A 27,988-nucleotide genomic window follows, 5' to 3' on the forward strand; every position below is an offset into this window, starting at 1 on the left:
CCTTGTTCAGACACTTTATTTGAATTTGACAGTGGTGGTCAGTGACTGGATTGAGATGCTTTATGAAGTATCCCACATTCTGAAGGAAGCACTACACTGCCAGTCCATGCCCATCCTGCTGCTGACACATATGCTTTAGGGAGTGTTCCAACCTAGCCGGATCCAGGGAAACCCCAGAGCTGGGGCAGACCCTGCCACTGTTGCCAAGCCTCAGGGTAGGCAGGCCTTGAGAATGCTGCCAGCCCTGGAAGCTTGGTAGACCTCTAGGCCATTTTTCCTTTTCAAATCCCACAATTTCCTGTTGGGGAGAAACTGTAATTAGCCCAGATCAGGCACTAGATTCCAGCTTGGAAACCAGTGTTTTTCCAATTACAAGGATGGTGGAATAAACTTTTTCTATTAGTTCTATTGAAACCAGGTTTCTCAAGTCAGCTGCCAAGGGAAAGAGGTACAGCTGCCTGCACTAGGCAGCCGTCCTTACCCCAAACAGTCAATTTCCTTGCAGCCAGGTGGGATGATCCCAGATGGTAGGAAGGTAAGCTGTCCCTTACCAAGACCCATGTCTAATCAACAGTTTTAGACTTGGAGCTTCAGTGTCCTGAGATGGGAACGGGTGATGGATGCCACAAGTTGAGACGGCAGATAATGTGAGGAGGATGCTGGGCCAGCTAGCTAATGTTACCCCCTTTTAGTGATTTACAGGAGATGGACCCCAGCTTGGTCATGAAGTTGGTTTGTTTCCATTGTGCAATGCATTCCTCAGAAATCTTAAAATCGGCCTGGACAAGACAAACAAAAAAATAAATTATTACTACATTATTAACATGAACTGGCCCAACTTTTTGATTTTGAGACAGGATCTCCCTGAGTAGTCTTGGCTGTCCTGGAACTCTGTGTAGACCAGAGTTCCTGTCTCTGCTCTTGAATGCTGGGATTGAAGGTGTGCACTACAACACATGATCCCTGGCTCAGGGTTTCTGAGTGGTTTCCCAAAGGCTTCCATGTTCTTATCTTTTGATAAGCACATTCAGTTCTATGAATAAATACAAAGACTTCTAGATTACTGATATCATTGCAGCCCTGGTATGTGTGATGTTGCCAGGGATCAAACCTAGGGTCTTGCTTGAAATGCATCCCAAGCCGGTTATAGCAGGCTAATAGGCCACAATACACTATACACATGATTCCTCAGGGATGAAAAGCAGACTAACCCAAATGCTCCTCTGCCCAGCAGAAGATCTGAAGGAGGCAATCAAGGCTTATTTTAGTAGCTTTGACAGGACTAGAAATGTCTATGTTTGTTTTGAGAAGGGTCTCACTGTGTAGCCCTAGCTCCGGATGACCTGGACCTCCTTTTTAAAATCAGATTGGCATGAATTTGGGACATTCTTCCTATCTCTGCTTCTTAAGTATTGGAATTACATAAAGGCACCAACATACCCAGCAGGACCGTGGATATTTTCTCTCTTTAACACAGTTTCTATAATATTTGTTATTATAAATAGAGCGCTAATTTGTTACACTGGTGTAGTTCAGACATTTAGAATAGTGCCTGACACATATTCTGAACATGACTATTTATTTTATTTATTTTTTTCCAGACCAGTTTCTCTGTAGTTTTCTGAACGTGATATTTATTGAAAAAATAAATGAGTGAGTCCAGGACAACTGGGGCAGGCCATATTCGGATTAGTGAGTGCCTTAAACTCAAGATTCCTTTTTTTGCTCTGGCATGGAAGGTCAAAGCCTGAGGTAAAATGGGGATAAGCTTCCTCCCTCCCATCTGCTGCTTTCTCAGACTGATCAAATGGACAAGCAAGTGTCTGAAGTCCCTCACTCAGTGCGGGAAGTGGGAACGAGACAACTGCTAATTCTAAGCTCATTGGGGCAACCTGGGCAAGGGAGAACAGTAGCATTTTACCTGCAGTTTCTCAAAGACTTTCTTCTTGGGCTTGAGCTCCTCATCTGGTTGGCCCTTCTCGTAGCCTTTCACAAATACTCGCTCTCCAGGAGCAGAGCCTGCCGGAGGGTCCAGAGGTTCAACCTGGCGGCTCACCCCTTCTCTGGAAAGACAGGACAAAAGGCAAGATGATGGATTTCCCAACAGCTGTGGATGTTAAAGTGTTCGGGACCCTAAAGGGATTTAGGATGCCCTTAGTGCCATAGCCCAGAAGGTCCTGGTCACTTTTCCACATCTCTGAACACTTAGCCCAGGACTCAATACCTCTTTTTCTGGAAAGAGTAATATCTGGGTCTCCAGCAACGATTTGTACCCAATCACAACAGGTTTGCATCCGGGCTCCACCTCTTACTCGTAGTGTGACACCTTCATTTATGTTTGTTTGTTTGGAGAGTCTCATGTAGCCCAGGCTGTACCTGAACTGATTCACCTGCCGTTGCTTCCCTAGTGCTGGGATCACAGGTGTGGGTTATTATACTCACTTTTATGAGGTGCTAGAGAACAAACCCCGAGCTCGCCAGCCTGGCAAGAGCTCCACCAACCTGAGTTGTATCCAATGTCTATCCTTTCTTTTGCTGAGACAGGGTCTCACTGTGTAGCTCAGGCTGGCCTAGAACTTGATATGTAAACTAGGCTTACAGAGACCTTTCCCACTAAGTGCTAGGATTACAGGCAGGTGCTGCCATGCCCAGCATCTGTCCATTTTCATTTTATTTTTTAACTAAAAAAAATTTTTTTTTTCAAGGCAGGGTCTCACTATGTTGCTCTGGGACTTGCTATGTAGACCAGGCTGGCCTTGAACTCTTGGTGATCTTTTGGAATTAAAGATGTGTGCTACTGTACCCTACCTACTGATCTAGTTTTATCTTAACAGTGTATTTTTTATGCACAGCAACCCTTTTCAAGCCTTAATCTTTTTTCCCTCCCTCCCTCCCTCCCTCCCTCCCTCCCTCCCTCCCTCCTTCCTTCCCTAATCCTTCCTTTCTTTTTTGAGACAAGGTTTCTCTGTATGTAGCCCTGGCTGTCCTAGAACTAGCTCTTGTAGACCAGGATGGCCTCGAACTCACAGAGATCTGCCTACTTCTGCCTCCCCAGTGCTGGGATTAAAGGCGTGTGCCACCACCACCTGGCTCATGCCTTATCGTTTAGCATCAGTGTGGAAGGGGCATTTTCTCAGGGCTTGTACATGGCACACAGAAGGGCATCATAGACTAACTCCTCACGCTTGACCTCCCCATCCTCACTCACATGGATGCACACAGAAGCATGCCTTGGGAGTCTACTCCTCTCATCTTCTGGGGTTTCAGATTGCACAGTACCACCACCAGCCTGTCCTGTAGTTCTTCCTTGGGCACAAACTGTACGAGGCCGCTCACCACAGTCCTGGGTTCAGCTTCCCCCACATCAATCTTCTCCACATACAGGCTATCTGCATCTGGGTGCTGCCAGCAAGAAATTCTTGTCAGAGGGACAGAGAGATGACTCAGTGGGTAAAGGTGCTTGCCGCCAAGGCTGGCCACCTGTTGGCTCCCCAGGTGCCATCTAGGGGAAGGAGAGAAATGAGTCTTCTACATGTGGCACATTCCCTTCAACCCCTAATAGACAAGGAGATGGGAGATGATCACAGTGGAGGAGGCCATCGCCACATCGGCTCTCTCCAAAGCTCCCTGCACCTGTCTTTTTCTTTTATCATTTATGTAGCGAAGGAGGCTTTTAACTTGCAGTGATCCTCCTGCCTCAGTTTCTCAAGTCCTAGGATTATTATTATCATGATTATGTATTATCATGCCTGGCTTTGAGAACATGCCTTGAAGGAACATTTACTCCTCAAGGGGCTAGAGTTGAGAAAATGACCCTAATGGCTTGTGGAAAAATCTCTTAGCAGAAATTAGGTAGCCTGGACTGTTAGTGCCCCAAGTACCACACCAAGGGTTCCAGATGTCTCTATCCTGGGAGGTAGAGTGGATGAACGTTGGCTTCACTCTCTCTGGTGGGAGCACCAGCAGCCACGTCAAGTAGTCTGTCCAGTGGCTGGGAGACTTAGGGCCATACAGTGTCAAGCAAATCAACACCAGGGTTAAAAAGGCCTAGAACAATGGTTCCCAGCCAATGACTGGTCGATCACATGACCTGTCTGCAGAAAATGGAAGTCCACCTCCCTGCAGCCACTGTCTAAGGGGCAATTGGCCAACCTAAGGTAAGAACAGAAGCTAGTCCAGGCAAGCTGGTACATAGTACATCAGGCCACATTTAATGGCTAAGTTCTCTGACCTGTGTCTCTCTCCAGGTTCCTGGCTGTGTTGTATAAAGTTCAGAGACTGCCTGCAATTAGACACCTGGCTTCTGCCTTGCAATATGACCCCAGGGATGCTACTTCCCTTCTCTAGCTAGGTTTCCTCCAAATGGAAACACAAACCTAACTTTCCTCTGCCTCTTTGGGTAGTAGTGAAAAGTGAGTACCTTCTCCACACTGATGATTTTGCCTACACGCATATCCAGCCGGGACGGGATGATTTCCTCTGGTTCTGAATTCTTGGCAGGGCCTTTAGCGGTGGGCTCTAGAAATGAGAAGAACTCCACGGAATCAGGACTCTCCTCTCCCACCCTAATGGCAGGAGAGTTTTGATTGTGCCGGATGAGACTACTGAAACCAGGCAAGATTTAGGAGAGAAGCACAGAGCCCACCCACCGAGCCACACTTTACCACAGACCCAGCAGCCTTGCAGAAGGGACTCTACAATTCCCACCTTGCCTTTTCTCTGTTACTAAGTAAGCTGCAAGGCAGGGCCTGTAGTAGTCTGGCTACCTTTGGGTATTTCTGATTATAAAAATCCATGCAGAATTTGTATCTACGGCAGCACCTCAGCATCATTGGTAACTGGAGGACCAACTCACGAGACAGAAGCAGGGAGACAGGAGCAGGGAGGCTGTTAAGATGCGATTTTTCAGGAAGCCTGAGCAACTGTGAACAGACTGCCACTGTGAATACCAACTGGGGACAAGATCACCAAACCCAGGGGGCAGGTTGAGTGAACACAGACTAGACTAGGAGGTTCTAAGTGTGGTCCCAGTTCCAGGCGCCTTTCCAGCTGGCCTTACTCTGTTTTGAAGGATCTGGGTAGGCAGCACTGGCTAGCTTCTTCAGGGCTGGGGTATTAAACTTTTCTCGAATGGGGTCCAGCAACTTGTTCAGGGCGACTTCAACGGAATTCTTTAGGTCTCCCGGGTGTACAACCTACAGAAGAAAACAAGGCCTGGTGAGATGAAGCTTGGACACCAAGAATCTATTAGAGAGGCGACATGGGAGACAGATGCATGTTCCCAGCAGTCTTGAGATTTACAACACTCTTACAAGACAAGATAGAACAGAGAGGGATGACTGGTCCCAAAGTCAGGTGCCTGCCTGTCTAGACAGGCTTCACTATGTAGCCTAGGTTACCCTCAAGCCCACAACCCTCCTGCCTCAGCCACCGCACTCAGCCTGGCATCCAGATCTCTTGACTTGGCATTCTGTTCTAGTTAAAGGCTTTCATAGGTTGAATGTGCTTGTCATTCTTTTTTTTTTTTTTTGAAGCAGTTTTTCTGCATAGTCCTGGTTCTCCTGGAACTTGTTCTTTAGACCAGGCTGGCCTCAAACTTGCAGAGACCCACCTGCCTTTGTCTTCCAAGTGTTGGAATTAAAGGTGTGCGCCATCTTTACCTGGCACTCATTATTTTAATTCTGCTATTCTACTAGTCTTTCTGTTTATGCTTTGAGCCATAAACCAAATGTTACCCACAGAAAAATGTTCACCCGGGTAACCCTCGGTCTGGTGACCAAGTTAGACAGGTAAGGATTGACGTTCTGGTTAGTGGTGTAACCCCTTTTAAGTTTTGATGATGATGACTTTTGCATGTGTGACTCACACCCGTAACCTCAACCCTCGAAAAGCTGAGGCAGGAAGGTTGCTTATGTCGAAGCCAGCCTAGGCATTGAGTAAGATTCAGACTCAGAAAACAATAAACAAGCAAAAAATTTAAACCATTAATAAATAAAAATGAGGACAGCAGGCATATCTGAGTCAGAGTGAGGACTGAGCCACACAACATGGTGGCGGTGGTGAGTGGCACTGCTCCCTGGTAGTGCAGCTGAGCATCCTCACCTGCTGGGCAGATCTGGAATGCTCCAAAGTCTGAGCATCAACGACAGCACAAGAAAAGTTCCAAATACAACCTCACACGAAATGCTGCAGTCAAAACACAGGCATGTTGCCTTCCACATACGACCTCACACGAAATGCTGCTGTCAAAACACAGGCACATTGCCCGGTGTGGTGGCACACACTTTTAATCCTGGCACTCAGGGCAGAGGCAGGCGCAGCTCTGTAAGTTCAGAAGCCACCTTGGTCTTCAGAAAGAGTTCCAGCACAGTGCTGGGATTAAAGGCATGAGCCACCACCTCCCAGTTGAAATTTAGTATCTTGTCTATATCCTGAAGTTACCTTTTTGTACCTAAACCTAATCTGGAAGTACTTAGATATTCTGAAGGGACACCCTTAGGTATGAATATTGTAATACATTAATGACAGCATTTCTGTTTCTGATGCTACGTCTTCATTTCCTTGGGAATAGTTGACTTTGAATGAAAGCTTTAGGCCTGCAGCTATCCAGATGAAAATTAAAATTCAGTTTCTTGCTTGCAGTATCCACACCATAAGTGCTCCACAGCCACATGCCACCAGAGAGTGGCTTCTGTCCCAGGCAATGAAAATCTAAAATACAGACACACCAGACTTGAAATTCCACTGTGGCAAGTACTGTGGGAATATGCGGCTGCAGAACTTTCCAGAAGCATTCCTTCTAATTCTGCTCAGCATTCCCACAAAGAACTGCTTTCAGTGGTGTGGGTTCTGTGGCCTGCCTCAGACAACAGAGAAGGGTTTCAGAGTAATATTTTCAACACATCCCTAAATGGGCCACACAAGCTTCAAGACCTCAGAGATCAGAGTCTCTCGGCTGCAACTCAAACCTGCTTACATCTAGCTTCCCCCAAGTTGTTCCCCAGCTGCTGCCCCAACACCTCTAAGGGAAGGGAATGCGAAGCCATGTGAGTCAGCTCACTTTCACCAACTATCCAGGCTATTAGAAAGCTTCTCTTAGTTGGGGCATGTTGGTACTCACCTTAAACCTAGCACTAGGGAGGCAGAGGCCGGTGAGTTCCAGAGTAATCAGGGCTACATAGAAGGACCGTGTTTTAAAAATCCAATATAACCCTTTTCTCCAAAACCCAAAACAAAAAAAGCCCAAAACAAGTTCAAGATATGTATATAAGTCTTTTTCGTCTTTTAAAAGTTACATGTGCATGTGTGTGTGCCCATATACGTGTACACTACTGCCGTGGAGGCAAGAGGAGCACAGCAGCTGGAGTCACAGGCAGTTGTGAGCTGCCTGATGTGGGTAACTGAACCCCAGTCCTCTGCAAGAGCAGAAAGTGCTCTTAATCACTAAACTGTCTTCAACCCCTTCTCTCCCAACCCACAGTCTTGTATCGATCCTCTGGAGTCACAAGAAAACCTAGTCTTTCCTCTGGGAAACTCTTCTTATAGTGAAGACAGAATATAGAATTGCTTTCTAGCTAAACATGCCTACTTCATCTTTTTAAATGAAGGATTTTATTTTTATTTTTAATTATGTGTATAAGTGTATCTGGTACGGGTATATGCCTACAAGTGCAGCCATGGAGAAAGGTTCTTTATTGCAATGCATCTAGCTCCTTGGAGGGTGAAGAAGATCACTATTTTAGGCATTTGCCATTCTACCTGAGTCCAAATCTAAGTCATTAACAAAACAGTCTCAGAGGAAATCAGGACAGAGGTGTGTGGCTTGCTCACTTGATTGGCAGCTGGGAGGAAGAGGCTGTGAGACTTCAGTGTGTATTCATTCTTCCTCTAGCCTTACCTCGGCAGCAAAGTCCTTTTCCAGCTCCAGGTAAACGGTGTAGGTTTTGTTTCCACCCCACTTCTCATCTCTCAGGATCACAAACTCTACAACATACCAAGAAACAAGTCAGTAACTGCAGACACAATATTCCTCCACCCAATGTATCACTATTTGTAGATTTGCTATTTCTATCTCTGTGTGTATGTGCTTGTGCACACACATGCGTGCACATGTATCATATTTAAAGTATTTTACTTTTACCATTCATCTCAGCAGCCCAGCATTTTATGTTTTGGTGCTGGGACTATTTAGATGTGCACTCTACAGTGCAGTGAGCCTTCCTAGGAGCTGACTCGCGTTAGATAAGCTCCCTACAGCGAGCCTTCCTGTTCTTTAACTGGATGAGCAGCCACACTGTGTGTTCAACAAAAACCATGGCTTAGAATTATTTTGTATTCAGCTGGGTAGTGGTGGTGCACACATTGAATCCCCAGCACCCAGCAAACAGAGGCAGGACCATCTCTGAATTCTAGGCCAGCTTGGTCTATAGAGTGAGTTCTAGGATAGCCAGGGCTACAAGAAACCGTGTCTTGAAAAACAAACAAAAGAAAAAAGAACTCTAGTTCAACATGTCTGTCTCCTCTCTCACCTGACATCCTCCGCAGTCCAACAATCTCTCAGAGCCTTCCTGATAATGGACACACAGACAACTGAGGGACAGCTCACAACGCGCATAGTATATATGGCATCAGGACTGTGACAGTCCTAAGCAGGAACTTGGAGTTCCCAGCTTGGCCCCTGAGAAACAAGCGGGGGACTCTTACCAGACTTGAGAGGAAAGAGGACATGCTTGATGAAGGACAGAACCCCGTTGTTCTCCACATTGCCTGGCTCACAGAAAGCTTTCTTCAGCTTCTTCTTCACGTCATCCTTCCGATCAAGGAGGTCGATTTTAGACTCCTGGAAGACATGAGGAAAGAGACCTCTTGTGGTTGAAAATGAGAACACACATAACTAGCTTTAACATACAATATAATATTTAAAACGTTTATTTTAATGAAGTCAAATCTATCCATTGCCTCCCACCCCCCTTCATGGATTACATACTCTTTTTGTCTTCTTTTGAGCTAGGGTCTCTGTAACTGAGGCTGGCCTCAAACCTGCTATGTAGTGAAGAATATTCTTTTTTTTTTTTTTTTGGTTTTTCGAGACAGGGTTTCTCTGCAGCTTTTTTTTAGAGCCTGTCCTGGACCTAGCTCTTGTAGACCAGGCTGGCCTTGAACTCACAGAGATCCGCCTGCCTCTGCCTCCCGAGTGCTGGATTAAAGGCGTGCGCCACCACCGCCCGGCTGTAGTGAAGAATATTCTTGAACTATCTTACTGCCTTTACCTCCCCAGTCCTAGAATTACAGATATGTACTACGAGGCTTGCATTATGCAGTGTTAAAACCCAGAGCTTCATGTATGCTAGGTAAGCACTCTTTCAACTAAGCTATATCCCAAACCCTAACTATTTGTCCATCTATTAAAAAAAATAGTGTATGTGTACCACATGCATGCAGGTGCCTGGAGGGACCAGGAGAGGATGCTGGATGCCTGGAACTGGAGTTAACAAGCGGTTGTGAGTCCCCGGATGTGGGTCCTGGAAACTGAACCTGGGTCATCTTCAAGAACAGCGAGTGTTGGGCCTGGAGAGATGGCTTAGCAGTTAAGAGCACTGGCTGCTCTTTCAGAGGTCCTATGGTCAATTTCCAGCAACCACAATGTTGCTCACAACCATCTATGCTGGGATCTGATGCCCTCTTCTGGCATAAAGTTGTACATGGAAATAGAACACTCATACACATAAAATAAATAATAAATCTTAAAAACAAAACAACAATCAAAAAACCCCAAATAGCATATGCTCTTAACCACTGAGCCATCTCTTTAGTCCCATATACATTCCTCATTCCTTTTTTTGAGACATCGTTTTTCTGAGTAGCCCTGGCTGTCCTAGAACTCACTTTGCAGACCAGACTAGCCTTGAACTCAAAGAGATCGGTCTGCCTCTGCCTCTTAAGTGCTGGGATTAAAGGTGTGTGCCACCACCGCTTGGCTAAGAACAAGTTTGGAGATTTTAGTCAGGTGAAGTGGCACATCACTCATTAACAGTTTGAAGCCAGAACTAGCGAGATGTCTCAGCAGGTAAAGGGGTCTGCCACCCAGGCTGACTTGTACTTTCCATTCTCCTGCTTCAGCCTTCAGAGTAGATGACATTCCCAAGCCCAGTGCAATAGGGCTGAACCTGACCACAGTCCTATGACGGGAGACATGAAACCCGATCACCCTGGTCGTCAGCAGCACAGCTGACACAACAGGATGACAGTTGGCCTCACAGTGCAGACATCCAGACTCTCGTTAGCTAGGGCGCTGTTCTTTGGAGTCTTCAATCTGTCTTTTGCTGAAGCTTTCTAGATTCAAGAAATGGGTGTGGGGGGCTAGCCAGATGGCTTGGTGGGTGAAAGGGCTTGCTAACCAAGCCTGATGACTTGAGTTCAATCCCCGGTCCCCACATGGTAGGAGGAGAGGACCAACTTCCCCAAGTAGTCTTGACCTATATACACGGGTCACTGCAGGTATGGACCCACAAATATACACACAAATAAATCAGTGTGAAAAAGGGAAAGTGGTTGTGGCCTAGGATGGAGCTATGGAAGGGTGCTTGCCCGGTATGGGAGAGGCTTTAGATTCAATCCCCAGTTCTAAATAAAAGGGAAAGGAGATGTGTAATCTTTGGTAAAGGCGCATGGACACACATGCACACACACATACAAATACACACACCAAATAGATAAAATAAATGTAAAAAAATGTAAAGAAATGGTTAATAGCTTACCTCCTCTGATGAGCTCATTTTGCTCCCAGTTAACCCTGGGACCATGGGATTCATCAGATGGATCCGTTTTGAGTAGCCAAGTGCAGGGAGGTACTGGAATGAAAGCACAACAATAGCAGATATTAATATAAATTTCTCCTCGGTGCTCTGTTGCATCTGGTCTGACCAGCAACTTCAGGGCACTATGTACCAGACATTCTTCCTTGCCTTTTTAATAAACATATACAGTTTTCAAAAGTCATCATTATGTTAGCAGACTTTAACAAATATTTATATTTTATATGTGTGTGTGTGTGTGTATGTGTGTGCACGCACGTATATGCATATATGAGGGTGCATTCACCCGTGTGGCTACATATAAAGGCCAGAGGATGACATTGGGATGTATTCTTCAATTACCTTTCCACTATGGTTTTCTGAGACAGCGTTTTGTTGTTTTGCCCACGCTGGCTACTAGTGAGCCCCAGAACCCGTGGGTCTTCCTAGACTGTGACACAGACACACGCCACGACAGCAGGCATTTAAATGAGTGGTGGTGACTCAAAGTCAAGTCTTCCTGTTTGCAAAGCAAGCACTTTACCCACTAAATCATCTCTTCAACCCGTGTAACATTTTTATCTAATTCTTTGCCACCGGATATGTTTATTTCTAAATATTTGCTTTAAATTACTAACGTGGTAAGTACTCTCACACACAACTCAAGTTTTGTCTATTTGTTTTTATTTCCTTAGGTCAGGTTTCCAGGAGCAGATATTATTAGGTCAAAGGATAGGAACGATTTAGAGTTGTCAAAGTATTCCAGGAATTTATATTTCTGATTAAGTTGTTTTCTTTACACCTTGCCAAAAATGACCAACTGCAGAGGCTGGAGGTGGCTCAGTGATTAACAGCACTGGCTGCTCTTTTAGAAAACTTGGGCCCAGTTCCCAGCGTCTACATGGTAGCTCACAACCACTTGTGACTTCAGGCCTAGGGTATTTGACACCCTTATCTGGCTTCTGGTGCATAGCCACATACGCAGGTGAAATACCCATGAACATTAAGAAAACAACAGCAACAGCAACAACAAACCTCCCAAACCCCCAAAACCCAAACTAAAACCACAACAACCTTCTCAATATATTCAAGCTCTTTCTGAGAAAAGAACTATGTGTTTGTGCAGACCCCTGAACCCTGGTAAACCTCATCTCTGAGATCCGTGGTTTCTACGAAACTCAGGGCAGGGCAAACCAAATGCTCTAGGAGAGAAGAGCAACAGGAGGGACCAAATCCAGCAAGTCCTGGAGCAGCTTCTGGGTCGGCACCGAGACAGTGTGGGCTGGTGAGCCGGACAGACCTGGCTCGCTTACACCTGTGCTGTCCCAGACACTGTTTTCTGGTCTGCCGAGCCAGGATGCCCACCATGCAGTGTGCGTCTGACCAGCGTGACTGCGTATCACAACTGAGTTAGCTTCAGCCGTGTATCTCAGAGAGAGGTGGCCACTGACCTTCTCTGCAAAGGTAAAAATCTTCCTCTGGTCAACACCACCGAACTGGGCATCTACTTTTAAGTACTCTTCATCCAAAGCCTGTGGAGAGGAACATGAGCATAAACATCTGCTGTATTTGTCCCCATTGGGTCTCATACAAAAAATTTGAAATCATGTGATTTTTTTTTTTTTTTTTTAAACAGGGTAGAGCCAGGAGGGAAATAAATAACACAGAGCCCCCGGTGGTTGAGAAACAGCTGCTGAGTAACTTGTGTGTGTGGACATTACTGCATATGGTGTAGGCTCTGCTCTCAGGATGCTCCTAGTCTATCTAATTCAGTGGGGAGGGAGAGATGCTGGAGGTCCCTCACTGAATAAAATGGCTTGTGTCACATCAAAGAACTGTCTGCTTGCCATGACATCTACTTGGAAGGTAGAAGCAAGAGGTTATCCTGAAGTCATGAGGTCAAAACCAGTCTGAACAATATAGTAAGATGCTGTTTGGGGAAAAAAAAGGGGAGGGAGGAAGGGTGTGAGTCTGTGGTAAGAGCACATGCTGAACTTGTCTAAGGTCCTGGATTCAGTACCTAGCACCAAACCTCGAAACAAACAAAAGGCTTATGATGACTCATCTCACTTATAAAGGCTTATAAAGGCTCATGTAAGGGAGAACAGGTTCCTCACACGAGGCCTGATGCTCTCCTACAACTTGGAGGAGCGGATTCTTTCCCTTTACCCTGTGGGTCTTGGGACACGGGGCTGGTTGGCAAGTGCTTTAACTTCCCGAGCAATCCCACTGGCCCAGTATTCAGAGCCTTCCTACTGCTTTGCTCTGGAGTACAGTTTCCTTGATACTCTTTAGGGATGTGGAGGGTAACACTGCACTTGGCCTTGGTATAGAGCTCACAACTACAATCCCAGCAATCAAGAGGCTGAGACACAGAGATTGCTATGAGTTTTGAATCAATTTATGCTATAAAGTGGATTGCAGGCCAACTGTCCCATTCTTTCCCAATACCAAACAACAATAACAACAAACAAGACAACAACAACAACAGCAAACCCAAGCCCCCCAAGCAGTAAACCAGGAACTACAAGCTGAACAGTGTCTACTACTCGTTACTTGTCAGGCCTGGTGCCAGCCCGTGGATTCAGGGATGAATCAGATCCACATCCTTCCTGTAAGAAGCTCAATTACCTACTTGGGGAGAGACATGGAAATGAATCATTTCACACAGCGTGTAAAGGCTAACGACATGCTCACGTTAGGAACAGGACCAAACACCAAGGAAGAAACGATTCCTGTGCTCCAGTCAGCTGGTTGTGGGGAAGTCTTCCTAGGGTCAGACTGTGGGGTGGACTTTCTTTAAGGCCATCTAGAGCTGGCCATGGTGGTACACGCCTTTAATCCCAGCACTCGGGAGACAGCGACAGGCATATCTCTTTGAGTTCTAGGCCAACCAGGTCTACAGAGCAAGTGCTAGGGCTACACAGAGAAACCCTGTTTCTAAAAAAACAAACACCAAAAAACTAGAGTGGTGGTTCTCAACCTGTGGGTCGTAACCCCTGGGGTTATCAACCAACCTTTTCACAGGGGTCGCCTGAGACCATTGGATATTTACATTATGATTCCTAACTGTAGTAAAAGTACAGTTAGGAAGTAGCAATGACAGTAATTGTATGGTTGGGGTCGCCACATTGAAGGGTTGAGAAACACTGCTGTAGAGGTTCTCTACTACAAAGAGGAGACGGTGTGAGAGGGCAGAGGGCTGACAAGTGTTTAGGAAAATGTGACTGATTCAGTCTTCAAAAGCAAACTTCAAGAGCCGGGCGGTGGTGGCGCACGCCTTTAATCCCAGCACTCGGGAGGCAGAGGCAGGAGGATCTCTGTGAGTTCAAGGCCAGCCTGGTCTACAAGAGCTAGTTCCAGGACAGGCTCTAAAAAAGCTACAGAGAAACCCTGTCTAAAAAAAAAAAAAAAAAAAAAAAAAAAAAAAAGCAAACTTCAAGAGCTGTAGAGCACGCTGAGTGTAAAGATTAGACAAGAAGAGGAGGGCAAGGTTTGGTGGCTTGTGACTGCAATCTCGGGACTGGAGGCAGAGACAGGCAGATCCCTGAGAGTTCAAGGTCTGCCAGGTCTGCAGAGCGAGTTCTAAGTCAGCTTGACCTACACAGACTTTGTCTTGAAATTAAAATAACTGATTGTGGTGGTGCACACCTTTAATCCTAACACCAGGGAGGAAGGGCTAGGTGGATCTCTGTGAGTTCAAGGCCAGTCTGTTCACAGAGTGAGGTCTAGACTAGCCAAGGCTATATAAAGCAAGAACCTGTCTCAAAAATAGTAATAATAGAAGAAAGAAAAGTAGATAAGACCACGAGTGTCATACCAGGGTGTCTTAGTACTGTCCTGGCAGTGAACAGTTTTAAGGAGAAATGTGACCAGCACTGAAGAAAGACACCAGTTACAGACACAGCTGGGCATGGACCAGAGGCCTATGTAGGCTGGAGACAGACAGCATCACTAGCAGGCTATTGTAAGAGTCTATTTGAAAAACACCCATGATCTAAAGCAGTGGCGACGTGGAGCAAGACCCAGTTTAAGAGCTGGTATGTGTGTAAGTGTGTGTGCATACATGCGTGTGGAGGCCAGGGATGGCTGCCAGGTGTCTTCCTCCATCGTTCCACCTGAGGCAGTCGCTCTCACTGAACTTGGAGCTCACAAACTTGGCTAGTCTTGCTAGTTAGTAATGGACCAGCCTGACGAGAAAGAAGCTGAGGTCAAATAAATTCATTACTATTTGATCATGTCTTGACCCATTTTCTGAAATTTGACATTCCACACCCCCATACCCTGACCTCTACCCTGGTAAGATGTTCTACCAAGTTCCTACATAACCAAAAACCCTTGGAAACACCTAGCCTTGTTGTTTTGGGGTTATCACACCCCTATTCTCTCAAACACAGCTTTAGGGAGCTGTGTAACAGAAAATAAAGCTTGCTTAATTTGACTGAACATTTTAGGTTGGTGATCTTTACTCTCATAAAGTGGGATTAATAGTTAGCTTGCCTGGGGATTCCCTGTCTTCGCCTCCCAAGTGATGGGATTAACAGGCAGGTTCCTTACACCTGCCTGGGTTTTTGTTTTGTTTGTTTTGTTTTCTTCTTCTTTGAGACAGGGTTTCTCTGTGTAGCCCTGGCTATCCTGGAACTTGCTCTATAGAACAAGCTGCCTCAAACTAATTACTGCCTGCCCTCCCCCCCCCCTTTTAAATGTTGGTGCTGGGGGTTTGAAAGAGCAAGTACCCTTATCCAATGGATCATCTCCCTAGACCTGAGTTTAAGAGTTTTAAAAAGCAACACTGGTAAAATTTAGATCATAATTAGTTGAGGTTAGGAGCGAAGAAGCGGGCACACGGGAAGGCTGAGTAAAGAACTAGCTACACCAGCACTGTCCACAGAACTTCTCTGTAACCGTGAGCATGTTCTCTCTGGGTTGTCTGTTCTAGCACCTCCTAGTAGTAACCACACATGGTTACCACAGACTAGAAATCTACACCATTTGATTGAAGGAAAAGAAAAAGGTTGGGTACGGTGGTGCAGCATACCTCTAATCTTAGCACTCTGAAGGCAAAGCCAGCAAACTTCCTGCAAATTTTTGGCCAGGCAGAAGTACATAGCATGACCTTATCTTAAAAGAACTAAACTAGGGACTGGAGAGATGACTCGGCAGTTAAAAGCACTGGCTGCTCTTCCAGAGGTCCTGAGTTCAATTCGCAGCAACTACATGGGGGCTCACAACCATCTATAATGGGATCTTCTGGTGTGGGTGAAGACAGGTCACTCATACACATCAAACAAACAAACAAATATTTAAAATGAATAAAACAAAACACTTCTCAGCAACTGGGAGACTAGATGGTACTTAAAACAAACACATAACTGGAATGAGGATAATTTCCTCATGTAGCCCAGACAGGCCTAATCACCTTGAACTTCCTATCTCTGTGAGTTCCAAGAAAGCCAGGGCTATACAGAGGGACCCTGTCTTGAAACATCCTAACAACACATTTTTGTTTATTCTGTTGCCAGGCTTGCTTGGAACTCCTAAGCTTAAGACAGGATCTCTCTAGGTTGCCCTGGCTATCCTAGAACTCGTGGTGTAAAACAGGCTGGATTTGACCTTAAAGAATTCCATTTACTTCTGCCTCTTGAGGGATGGGGTTAAAAGGTATGCACCTCCACACCCAGCTGCCTTAGTTTCTTTAGTAGCTAATCCTACAGATTTATGTGCCATCTTGCTCAGCTAAGAAAAAAAAATTTATTGGTGGGGGGGTTTGAGACAGGGTTTCTCTGTGTAGTGCTGGCTGTCCTGGAACTTGCTTGGTAGACCAGCCTATCCTCAAACTCAGAGAGATCCACCTGTCTCTGCCTCCTGAGTGCTGGGATTAAAGGCATACCCCACTATGCCCAGCGTCGAGCTAAAATTTTGATAACTTTTTCCCTCCATATAGTATTAGGGATCAAACCTAAGCAAACATTCTGCTATTGTGCAGTATTTAAAGTCCATAACTTTAATTAGCTCTTCTCTCTCTCTCTCTCTCTCTCTCTCTCTCTCTCTCTCTCTCTCTCTCTCTCTCTCTCTCTCTGTCCATCCATCAATCTATCTATCTAGACTCTGGCTATGTAACCTAGGTCAACCTTGAACTTACAAAGGAGCAGTCTTAAAAACAAAAAGGAACCAGGCATGGTGGTGTCTCAGAAAAAAAAAAAAAAACCAACAACCCCCCCCAAAACACCACAAAAAACAAACAAACAAAAACAAACAACAAAAAACAAACAAAACAAAACCCAAAAAAACCAGAAAGGAAACGGGAGAAAGGGGATTACAGTAAAGAAGTATCCAGGAAGGAGAAGAGCCAGGGTACCTGAAGAGTGAGTACAGGGTACAGCCAGTGCCTGAGAAGCTTCTGAACACTCATTAGAAACAATGCAGAGGGCTGGAGAGGTGGTTCAGTGGTTAAGAGCACCAGCTGCTCTTCCAAAGGACCCAGGTTCAATTCCCAGCAAACACATGGTAGCTTACAACTGTCTATAACTCCAGAGTTTTAGGGGATTGGACACCCATACCCCCACACACATATACAGATGGCTCACAACCATCTGTAATGAGATCTGGTGCCCTCTTCTGGCCTACAGACATACATACAGATATTGTATACATAATAATAAAAAAAGACAGCACATCACTGCCATCACTTCTACACACACACACACACAGAGAGAGAGAGAGAGAGAGAGAGAGAGAGAGAGAGAGAGAGAGAGAGAGAGAGAAAATATAGCAATATGCCTTTTAAAAAAACCCTTAAAAAAGAAATGAAAGAATGCAGAAAGGCAGCTGGTACCCTCCCCTCCCTCTGGCATACCTGCAGTCCAGGGTACAGCAGGCCACTCAGTAAAGGGTGCTCCACCTGCTTCACGACCTCGGCTCCGGCTTTCTTGGCATCATGTTGTGTGACCACAGAGGACAGCCGGTACACATCCAGCGTGTACTCTCTAGGAAGAATGGCAGAGGAGACAGCTGTAAGACTGAGCCCAGGCCCCAGTGTCCCAGGACAGCCCCCCAACCTTAGGATGTCCTAAAGACAGCACTGCCATCATTTCTATCACGTGAGACCCACCCACTCATCCAAACGATTACTTTAAATTTCTGTTTTTCCTTTTGGTTCTGGAAAACGTTCTACTATTATCTCGTGACGCACTGCGTCTTTGCCAACCCCTTCTCTCTTCTGGAATCCCTAATCAATAAATACTACAATTTTCCAATCTTTCTTCCATACTTTAAAGAAAAGTTTTAAATATATGGTATATGGCTGGCAAGGTGGCTCAGTGGTTAAGAACACTTATTCTTGCAAAGGACTTGCTTGGGTTGGTTCCCTGCACCCACACAGTAGCTCACAACTGTATATAAGTCCAGTTCCTGGGGCACAGGCATCCAAGGGGTGTGAATATATGCACACAGACAAAACACTCATACACATAAAATAAATTTTAAAAATATCACCCCTGGGGGGCCGGGAGTGGTGGTGCACACCTTTAATCCCAGCACCCAGGGGCAGAGGCAAGCAGATCTTTGTGAGTTCAAGGCCAGCCTGGTTCACACAGTGAGTTCCAAGACAGGCTCCAAAGCTACACACAGAATTCTGTCTCAAAAAACTCCCCGAAAAAGAAAGAAAACCTCAGCAGTACCCAGTGCCCTCTCCTAATTCCACCCAGTTCTGCCCCCGCTAGAGGAACCTTATTTTAAGCCTGTGGCTACTTTTCAGCTTTGCATTTGTTTCTGTAAGCAGTGGCCGGGAAACAAGCGTCTACACAGGTATACACTGGCAAATCCCCCTACTGGCCTGGAGTCCCAGGGTCACAGGGGATTTGCATCTCAAATTGCAACAGATAAGGCCAAACCATTTCCCAGTGTAATTTTGTCAATTTTTTTAAAAAAAAGATCTATTTATTTCTATTTTATGTGCATTGGTGTTTTGTTTGTGTGAGGGTGTTGGATCCCCTCAAACTGGAGTTACAGACAGCCGTGAACTGCCATGTTGGTGTTGGAATTGAACCTAGGTCTTTAGAAGAGCAGCTGGTGCTCTTAACCACAGAGCCATCTCTTCAGACCAATTATTGTGAATTTTATTACCCATTTTGCCTCTTAAAATTTTTTTCCATTTACTGACTACATTGTGATTTTTCACAATGAATAACAACCAGGGGCCATTATTCTTTTCCATATGATTACTAGTCACTTGAGAATTCTAAGAAATACTCAACTGAACTCTTTTTTTTACTTGATTGGGTCACTAAAAAAATTAATCATCATTTTTTTGTTTATTTATTTATTTTTTGACGCAGTCTTTCACTATGTATCCCTAGCTGGCCTAGAACCACATAGCTCAGACTAATCCTGAACTCATAGAAATTTGCCTGTTTCTGCCTACTGAGTGCTGGGATTAAAGGCACATACCACTATGCCTCTGACTGTAAGTTTTGAAAAACTGGATATTAAAGTTGCATGTGTCATGAGGATTTGGGCCATTTGTGGCTTGCATTTGTGTGTGTTTGTGTATGTATGCTTGAGACCAAGAATTTATGTGTATTAAGTATTTATTTTACCACAGGATTACACCCCAGCCTGTGGCTTGATATTTTTTTAATTTTACTTCTGATGTGGTGGAGGTCTTAATCTGATATGGGAGTTTTCTTGGAGTTCTACGCAGGACTTCAAAAAATAGCAATCTCTCTCTCTCTCTCTCTCTCTCTGTTTTTCAAGACAGGGTTTCCTTGTGTAGCAGCCCTGGCTGTCCTCAAATTCAGAGATCCTCCTGCCTCTGCTGCTGAGTGCTGGGATCAAAGTCATGTGCTACCACCACCCGGCTTACAAAGCCTTCACTTTAATATCGTTCATTTTTCAGTCTTTCCCTGTGCTTTGGTGCACCTTGTCTCATTGGACCTACTCTGAGATTCTAACTCTCCCAGGGTCAAGCAGTCAACCGTTCTCCGCTTCTAAGACAGTACTCTACACCTCCTGAGAGCATATTCTTTAATATCTTTAAAATCGTCTCTCACGAGCAATGGTGTCCATGACTTAGCAGTTATTTTGAGGTATAGATACCCCTCGCATCTCAGGATGTCCCATCTATACCAAGGGCCACCAATGCCCACAACTGTCCCTGACATAAGGTGGCTTAGCATCTCCATGCAACATAACAATAGAATTGTTGGAAGATGGCCGCCTTCTCTCATATTTCTTTTATCATTATTTGCTGAGGCTGAAGGAGAAAGGGAGGCCATTCCCCATCCTTTTGCCACAGGCTATGGGTCCAAGGCTGAGGCTTGGTTAGGGTTATATTTATATCTGTAGCAAACAGGATAGAACCTAGGTGTTTCCAAGCCAGTACTTTTTTGAGGGGTGAATTAAACCAACAAAGGGTACAGACTGTTTAATGGTTCTTAACAGGTAATGTCAAGTAGCTCCCAACCCAAATTTAAAGAGTACCTGGACTGCACCACCCTGTAATTAGAAAGGCATACCAGATCCACAAGGAGTGATCACGTGCTTACTTGCTGAGCTGGTAGTCGGTGCCTTTGACAAACTTGAGCTTCTCCAAGGGTACGCCAATGCTCTCCAGCATTGCCTTGATCACATTCTCATAGTAACTGGTTCGAAGTTCTAGAAGGTCCCAGGGAGCTTTCATGTTGTCCAGGTAAGCATGAAGGTCCGCAAACAGAATCGTTACCTTTACGGAAACAATAAGAAGTCACCAAAATGTAAATCGGCCCCAGCGATTTCCACTCCCTCCCCCACCCCCATCCTTGTTAAGGGTCTCTTTTGTCATTTAACAATGACGACTGCAAGCGTTCTTACCTCACACCCTGCCTTCAAGAAGTCAGCAATCTTGGACATGGGCACAAAGTAAGCCACATGTGGCTTCCCCGTGGTGGCTGTGCCCCAGTAAACTTTGAGTTCCCGCTCCTTCAGTGTCTCCTTCAGCTTCTCTTCCCCCAGAACCTCCTGTTGTGGAAGCAGAAGAGCATGTTTAATGCTGATCCCTTACCTTGCTCATCCTTTACCCTGCAAACAAAGTCGTGTGTCACTGGGGTTTCAGGCTCAGAGCCTGTGGGCAAATGTCACTGGAGTCCAAACATGTTTGTTCTCAGTGCTGAGAGTCAACCTAAGCTAGTAGGTTGCTCTTCTAGGAGACGACACTGATGCTAGGATGTGAGGCACAGATCTGCCCATCCGCCCTCTACCCTCAGTTACCCTCCTTCCTTTTGTAGTCACCTCAACAAGCATTTTTCCTTTTTAAATTTTATGTATATAGGTGTTTTGCCTTCATGTATGTCTGTGTGCAGTAACCCAGAAGGCTTGAAGGGGGTGTCAGATCCCCTGGAACGGAAATTACAGATTGGTTGTAAGCCTCCATATAGGAGGTAGGAATCATGCTGGCAGTGGTGGCGCACACCTTTGACCTCAGAACTTGGGAGGCAGAGACAGGCGGATCTCTGAGTTCAAGGCCAGCCAGAGTGAGTTCCAGGACAGCTAGAGTTATGCAGAGAAACTCTATCTTGAAAAACAAAGCAAAGCAAAACAAGACAAAAAAGGAAAGGAGCCAGGAATCAAAGCCAAGCCCAGGTCCTCTGGAAGAGCAGCCAGTGATTTTAACTATTGGACCCCGGAGCCACCTTAATAGTCATCTCTTCTGCTGTCATCTGCTTCAGTCTCACTTCAGTGAGCTCCATGCTCCTGCCTCTGCCTCCCATATGCCATCACGACCTGGCACTCCATACTCCTTTGAGGTTCACAGAGGACCCTGAGGCAGCTAACTGCAACGAACACTTACTTCCCTCCTCTTTCTGCTTAGGCATCTTTACCACTGCTCTTTCCATCATTAAGGGTCAGCAATTCTCCTCTGACCCTACATTCTGTTTTGTTTTGAGTCAGGGTCTCATGTAACCCAGGCTAGCCTCTAACTTCTAGGTGCTTAGAGTCCAGGTGTGTACTGCCATGCCATGCCTTGTCAGGCACCAAACCCAGGCCTTTGTGTATGCTACAACGAGAGAAACCATTCTTGTGCAACCTGGAAACTTGTTGAAAACATGTCATATTGTTTTAAACTGAAAATTTGTTTTGACAAAATGAATATAACATGTTTTGACTTAAAGGATGCCGCTGTAAGCGGAGAAAAATATTTACAAACAAGTGAACATAAAGTTTTGACTTAATATAGAAAAACAGTATGTTAAAATGGTGAGTCTGATAAAGTTATGGGCTGACACACCCAAAGAGTTTAAGAACTAAAAACAGGGGCTGGAGAGATGGCTCAGTGGTTATGAGTACTGGCTGCTCTTCTAGAGGTCCTGGGTTCAGTTCCCACCTGGAGGCTCATAATTGTCTATAACTGTCGTCTCATGAGAACTGATGCCCTCTTCTGGTAATGCAAACGTACATGCTGACAAAAAACCCACCATATATATACATACATAAATAAATAAATCTTAAAAAATAACAGAAACCACCCCCGAAACCAGATAGCAGACCCCGGGATTACCCCTGTGCTGAGCCCCACAGGCCACTGTGACTCTGTCTCCAGTGACCATCGAGTTCCTGGCATTATTGGTGACTTCACACCCACCCACCTTCAGCCCTAGCTGATGACTGAAACTCTAAAGGACCTTCTGGAACTTTCAGAACTGTCATCCTCCCAGCTTGCCACAGCTGAAGGACTCAGGTCAAGCCTGCTCCTGAAGCATCCTCACAGGAGAGTCTAGTGGAAGCCACAGCATTTCCTGCCCTACTGTTCCCTGATCGTGAGAGATCTGTTTGCATGAAACTACTGTAATCTAATCTTTGAAACAGCACAGCATCGTAAGGAGATGTTTATGTGAATAAACCGAGTGTGCTCGAAGGCAAATCTCATGTGGACATCCTAATTGCTGAGTGCCTCACAGCCCACTGGCCATTGGCAAACACTTTTTTTAAAAAAGATTTTATTTATTTATTATGTATAGTGTTCTGCCTGCATGGTAGGAGAAGGCACCAGATCTCATTATAGATGGTTGTAAGCTACCATGTGGGTGCTGGGAATTGAACTCAGAACCTCTGGAAGAGCAGCCAGTGCTCTTAACTGTTGAGCCACCTCTCCAGTCCACTAGGCAAGCACTTTATCAACACAGCTACTTCATATCTAGTTCCTAATTTCACATTCTGTCTAAATTACTCCCTTTGGCTGCTTCGAAGCATGACGGGTCTACATCACTGTATGGCTTTTGTACGTTTTAAACATGGCTGGAGATGTGGCTCAGGGGGTAGAGTGCTTGCCTAGTGTGAAGAAAGCCCTGGGTGTGATCCTCAGCACTGAATAAAACCAGGTGTGATGGTAAGGTACACACCTGCAATCCCTGAAGGCCATCCTGGATTATATCAGAAACCAGCTCAAAATCCAAAAGTTAGAAAAAACAAAGGTTTAATACAATTATTAATTTGATCATTCCTAGTATTTGGGGAATGGTAAATGAGCATTAGCTTCAATTTTTGAATGATTTGTTTGTTTTATTTTGTTTTTCAAGACAGGGCTTCTCAGAGTAGCCTTGGCTGTCCTGGAACTTGTTCTGTAGACCAGGCTGGCCTCAAACTTACAGAGATCCATCTGCCTCTGCCTCCCGAGTGCTGGGATTAAAGGTGTGAGCCACCACCGTCTGGCCAAAAAGTATATGTATGTATGTATATTGGTGTATACAAGCGTATTTGAAGCCCACTCAGCCTCCTTGGTGCTGGAGTTACAGGCAGTTGTGAGCTACCTGATGTGGGTGCTGGGAACTGAACTTGGGTCCTATGCAAGAGCAGTAGATGCTCATAATTGCTGAACTGCCTGTTTAGCAAACCAAAGTAAGTTTCAAGCGAAGCCAGGTGCCTTGAACTACATAGAGAGACCATGTGATAATATCCACTTCTGAAAATACCCCATTTGTAAAGAGACAGAACTTTTCCCGGACCTAGCTGTGGAGTTAATATGCCTTAAGACCACTGAAGACCATGTACTCAATCTGCTGACCTACTGTGTACTCAGTCTGTGTAAGTTTAACCTGCCTTTGAAAGAACAATGTAACCAGCCTTACTATCCTTGGATTCCCCATGCAGTCAGCTTTTACAATCCAAGCTAAATACAGAGCTTCTTTTTCTTCTTCTTCTTTTTTTTTTTTTTACTCTTTTAAGTTATATACTTTCCCATGCCCCTGACCCAGAACAATCTGTTTATCTCTGTGTTAGTCATTTACTGAAAGCAGCCAACACCTGTGTGAGGCTTTGAGCGCTGTTCTGAGTCAATGACGTAACTTCTTCCTTTGTAAAACTCTGCTAAAGATCTCTGGAGGAAAGTGTTCCTCATTCCGTTCCTGTGCCATATTTCTGTGCTGTTGAGTAGACTCTGAGCAAGCCCCCGTGTTAGAGACAGGCCACAGGAACAGACAGCAGACAGGCCACAGACCACAAACTACAGACAGAATGAAGACACAGGGGGAGAAGTAGAGACAGATTTTGGCTTCTCTCTTGTTCTAAACTATTCTAAGAGGAAGTATCTTTCTTTAATTCTACCATTGATGTAAACTCTGTCTCAAAAAATAAAACATTAAAAAAAAAGACCAACAAGTTGTGAGTAGAATAACTCCAATGTCCATCAGTTAAAGGATGGATAAATACAATGTGGTACGTTCATATAATGAAATATTAGCCTCAAAAAAGGAAAGAGAAAGGCAGACTACAGATCTGCGTGGGAATCTATTTTGAAGGTAGATCAGACCTAGTTACTGTTAGCCTAGGCAGAGGCTTAAGAGAGAGGAGACAAGGGGCTACCAGGTCCGAGATGTCTGAGCTTGAGCCTTGACAGCAGATATCATTCTCTTTTCTTTTTAAAGAGTTATTTTTATTAAGTGTCTCTGCGTTTGGGTGTATGTGTATGAGTGCAGGTGCCTGCAGAAGCCAGAGGCATCAGACCCCTTGGAACTGGAGTTTTAGGTGGTTGCAAGACACCTGATGTAGATGTCGGGAATTGAACTTGGGTTGTCTGCAAGAACAGCAAGTGTTCTTAAAGTTCCAGCCAGCTCTCTAGCCCCCTATTTTTTTTTTTTTAAAAGGTTTAAACAATAAAGAGCAGAGGCATCTGATTCTTCTCGTCTCTGTAAATGCCTGGTCAGTGTGTGCTCTCGCTCTCTCTTTGGGATGTCTTTGTCTCTGGGTTTCTATTTTCCTCTCCTAATTCCCTCCTACATACCAGAGCCCTTTCCCACAGGGAAGCAGTTTCCTGAAAGAGATCAAAGGTCAGAATAGGCCAGCGGGATGAGGTAAGGGACACAGAGGCCTGGGGAGGGGAGAGAACATGGAACTAGAGAAAGGAAAGCAGGGCAGGAAAGTGAGAAGGTGAGGAGGAAAAGGAGTGGTGGCGAAGGGGAGAGACAAAACTTTGGGGGCAAAGTGGGGAGACAAAACCACAGCTGAACCTGTCCAATGCTGTTCTGTGAAAGCAGCAGACACCAATGGGCACATGATGTATGATTCTAGTGCTAGGAACTGTCCAGGAGGGGTATACACATAAGAGACAGAAAGTCAATTAGTGCTTCCCTAGGGCTGGGGGTGGGAAATGGGTAATTGTTAGCTAATGTTACAGGGTCTTGAATTCAGCTACATAACTGAAGGTGGCCTTGAATCCCTGATCCTCACCTGAGCCAACTCTCCAGCCCCCATGGTTCATTTTTCATATCTTTTGTTCATCTGTTTTGAGACAGGTTCTTTCTGTTTTGCCCAGTGGTCTAGGACACATGTTCTCCTGCTTCCCAGGGAGGTACCATCTAGGGTCACTTTTATATAGGTGTTCTGAGCACATTTTTTATCATTGAAACATGGTGTAGGTGTGTCTTCTATCTATCTGACGATTTCATTGGTTAATTAATAAAGAAACTGCTTGGTGGCCGGGCGGTGGTGGCGCACGCCTTTAATCACAGCACTCGGGAGGCAGAGGCAGGCGGATCTCTGAGTTCGAGGCCAGCCTGGTCTACAAGAGCTAGCTCCAGGACAGGCTCTAGAAACTACAGGGAAACACTGTCTCGAAACCCCCCCACCCCCCCAAAAAAAATAGAAACTGCTTGGCCTGATAGGTCAGAACATAGGTGGGTGGAGTAGACAGAACAGGATGCTGGGAGTGAGGCAGATGCCTCAGGCAATCGTCATGCCTCTCCTCTCTGAGACAGTCACCATGAAGCCAGCCACCAGGTCAGACATGCTGAATCTTTCCCTGTAAGACACCACTTCGTGGTGCTACACAGATTATTAGAATGGGTTAATCAAAATATGAGAGTTAGCCAAGAAGAGGCTAGATATAATGGGCCAGGCAGTATTTAAATGAATACAATTTGTGTGTTATTTCGGGGCATAAGCTAGCCAGGTGGCCGGGAGCCGGGCGGGAACGCAGCCTGCAGCTCCTCACTACAGAAACAACAGAAACAAAGTCATCATATAGCACGTGCTGGGACTACAGGCCTGTGCTACCATGCTCAGGTGGGTTCACATTCCTCTGGGGGAAAATAACCAACCCTGTGGATATACAGACATTGACTAAACTGTCCCCTTTAAAGGGGTGAGCGCTCTAAGACACAGGGTCTCCATAAATAGCCCCAGCTAGCCAGGAGCTATGTATACGAGGCTGGCCTCCAAGTTGAAGTGAGTCTCCTGTCTCTGCCTCTTAGGTGCTGAAATTACAGAAGAATGTACCACACCACACCCAGGAACTGTGAATTACAGCTTAAATAAAATAAAAAAAATAAAAGCCAGAAAGACGCTTCAGTGCTGCGCCTGCCCTTAGCATAAGTCTAATACAGTCTTGATCTGGCCTGTAAAACAAACTTTACAAGGTGCTCATGACTGGGCTCCTGTCTGCCTCTCCTAAAGGACAAGTCAAATGACAGTGGTAAGTTCTAGGGAGGAAGAGCAGGATGGAGACGGTGCTGTGGCAGTTGCTAGACCAGTGAGCCATACCCCTAGCCTTCTCTCTGAACCACAAATTCTTGCTCCCCTTGGGTCCCTCTGTCTGAAATTGCTGTTCAGGATTTTTCTGGTTAACCCCTATACTTGTAGTTGCTGACAACAGAAGCACCTGCTAAGTAAACAGAAGATGCATATGTTGTTGGGCACAGTTTGGAGGGCACATCCTCTGAGGAAGCCTTCCTTCTTCCTCCTCTTTCCTCCCCCCCGCCCCCCCCCCCAAGATAGGGTTTCTCTGTGTGTAGCTTTGGCTATCCTGGAGCTTGCTCTGTAGACCAAGCTGGTTTCGAACTCACAGATCCACCTGCCTCTGCCTCCTGAGCGCTGGGATTAAAGGCGTGTGCCACCACCGCCCGGCTCTTTACTTCTTACACATGTGTACCCATGGAAGCCTGAAGGGGATGCCAGGTCCTCTGCAGCCGTGTTGAGCTGCCTGACATGGGTGCTGGGAACGGAATCGGGGTTCGGAAAAAGCAAGGGCTTTGAACCCCTGAGCTCCTCTGAGCTATCTCTTCAGTCCACCCGGCCCCATTTCTTTTCAGAACTCCAGCCACAGGAACTTTCACGACTTACTTTATTTTTAGTGTTTGGAGTTATGAGTCGTTTTAAACTTCTAGTTCTTTCCACAAGAGCTCTGAGTGGACACGGCCCTGACTCCCTAGAGCCTAGCACTGCGCCCGGCATATAATAAATGGGATGATGGAATGGAGTTCCTAGCCCCAGAATGGCTACAGCACAAGATAAGTGCACACAAAAGGCGAGCCCGTTGTGGTGGTTTCTTTTGCATCCTGGGAATGGCTGCTTGACTGACTTACTGATCAATTAGCAGAGGACCTTAAAGAGGCCCAGGCGCGGAGATCGACGCCCTACACGCTTAGGACCCGGGGCTGGACTCGGGATCACCGGACTGGAGTCCCCAGTACCCAACGGCGCATTCCAATCCCAAGGCCCGACCTGCAGGTTCCGGGTGATAAGGTGCAGCTTCTCTTCAAGGCTAGGAGCATCCCCCATGGCTCCGCTTTCTCCGCTTCCCGCGCTCAGCTGGCACCCGCGCCCTTTCCTCGCCCGCCGCCGCCGCCGCGTGCCGGGAACTGTCACGCTAGTCCCTTCAGGTTGCATCAGCTGAGCTCGTAGCTCCGCTTGCTAGGCCTAGATGCACTTCCGCCCAGGAATAGCCCGGA

At 45.8% G+C, this 27,988-nt stretch overlaps 1 protein-coding gene across 1 annotated transcript; it reads right to left on the reverse strand.

The window, feature by feature from the left end:
* On the reverse strand, positions 1-27,969 carry Yars1 (tyrosyl-tRNA synthetase 1). Its single transcript, XM_038335063.2, has 13 exons — positions 27,762-27,969; positions 20,643-20,789; positions 20,339-20,514; positions 17,650-17,779; positions 12,245-12,325; positions 10,758-10,850; positions 8,704-8,839; positions 7,898-7,983; positions 5,060-5,195; positions 4,421-4,518; positions 3,209-3,402; positions 1,922-2,063; positions 1-779 (listed from the first exon to the last, which is right to left on the reverse strand). Exons 1-13 carry the CDS (start codon positions 27,924-27,926, stop codon positions 669-671), a joined length of 1,695 nt encoding a protein of 564 aa, XP_038190991.1. The 5' UTR covers positions 27,927-27,969; the 3' UTR covers positions 1-668.
* Between the last annotated feature and the right edge of the window lie 19 nt (positions 27,970-27,988).

Source organism: Arvicola amphibius, chromosome 6 (genome assembly GCF_903992535.2).
Source record: "Arvicola amphibius chromosome 6, mArvAmp1.2, whole genome shotgun sequence".
NCBI classification, from domain to species: domain Eukaryota; kingdom Metazoa; phylum Chordata; class Mammalia; order Rodentia; family Cricetidae; genus Arvicola; species Arvicola amphibius.

What these genes read in the sequence shown, in the direction of transcription:
- Yars1 (XM_038335063.2), bottom strand. Translation starts at nt 27,926, where the DNA reads ATGCAACCTGAAGGGACTAGCGTGACAGTTCCCGGCACGCGGCGGCGG. An exon ending in TCTTGAAGGCAGGGTGTGAG is followed by an intron (nt 20,515 to 20,642) that starts GTAAGAACGCTT and finishes GTTTCCGTAAAG; the next exon opens with GTAACGATTCTGTTTGCGGA. An exon ending in TTTTTACCTTTGCAGAGAAG is followed by an intron (nt 10,851 to 12,244) that starts GTCAGTGGCCAC and finishes CTTTCATTCCAG; the next exon opens with TACCTCCCTGCACTTGGCTA.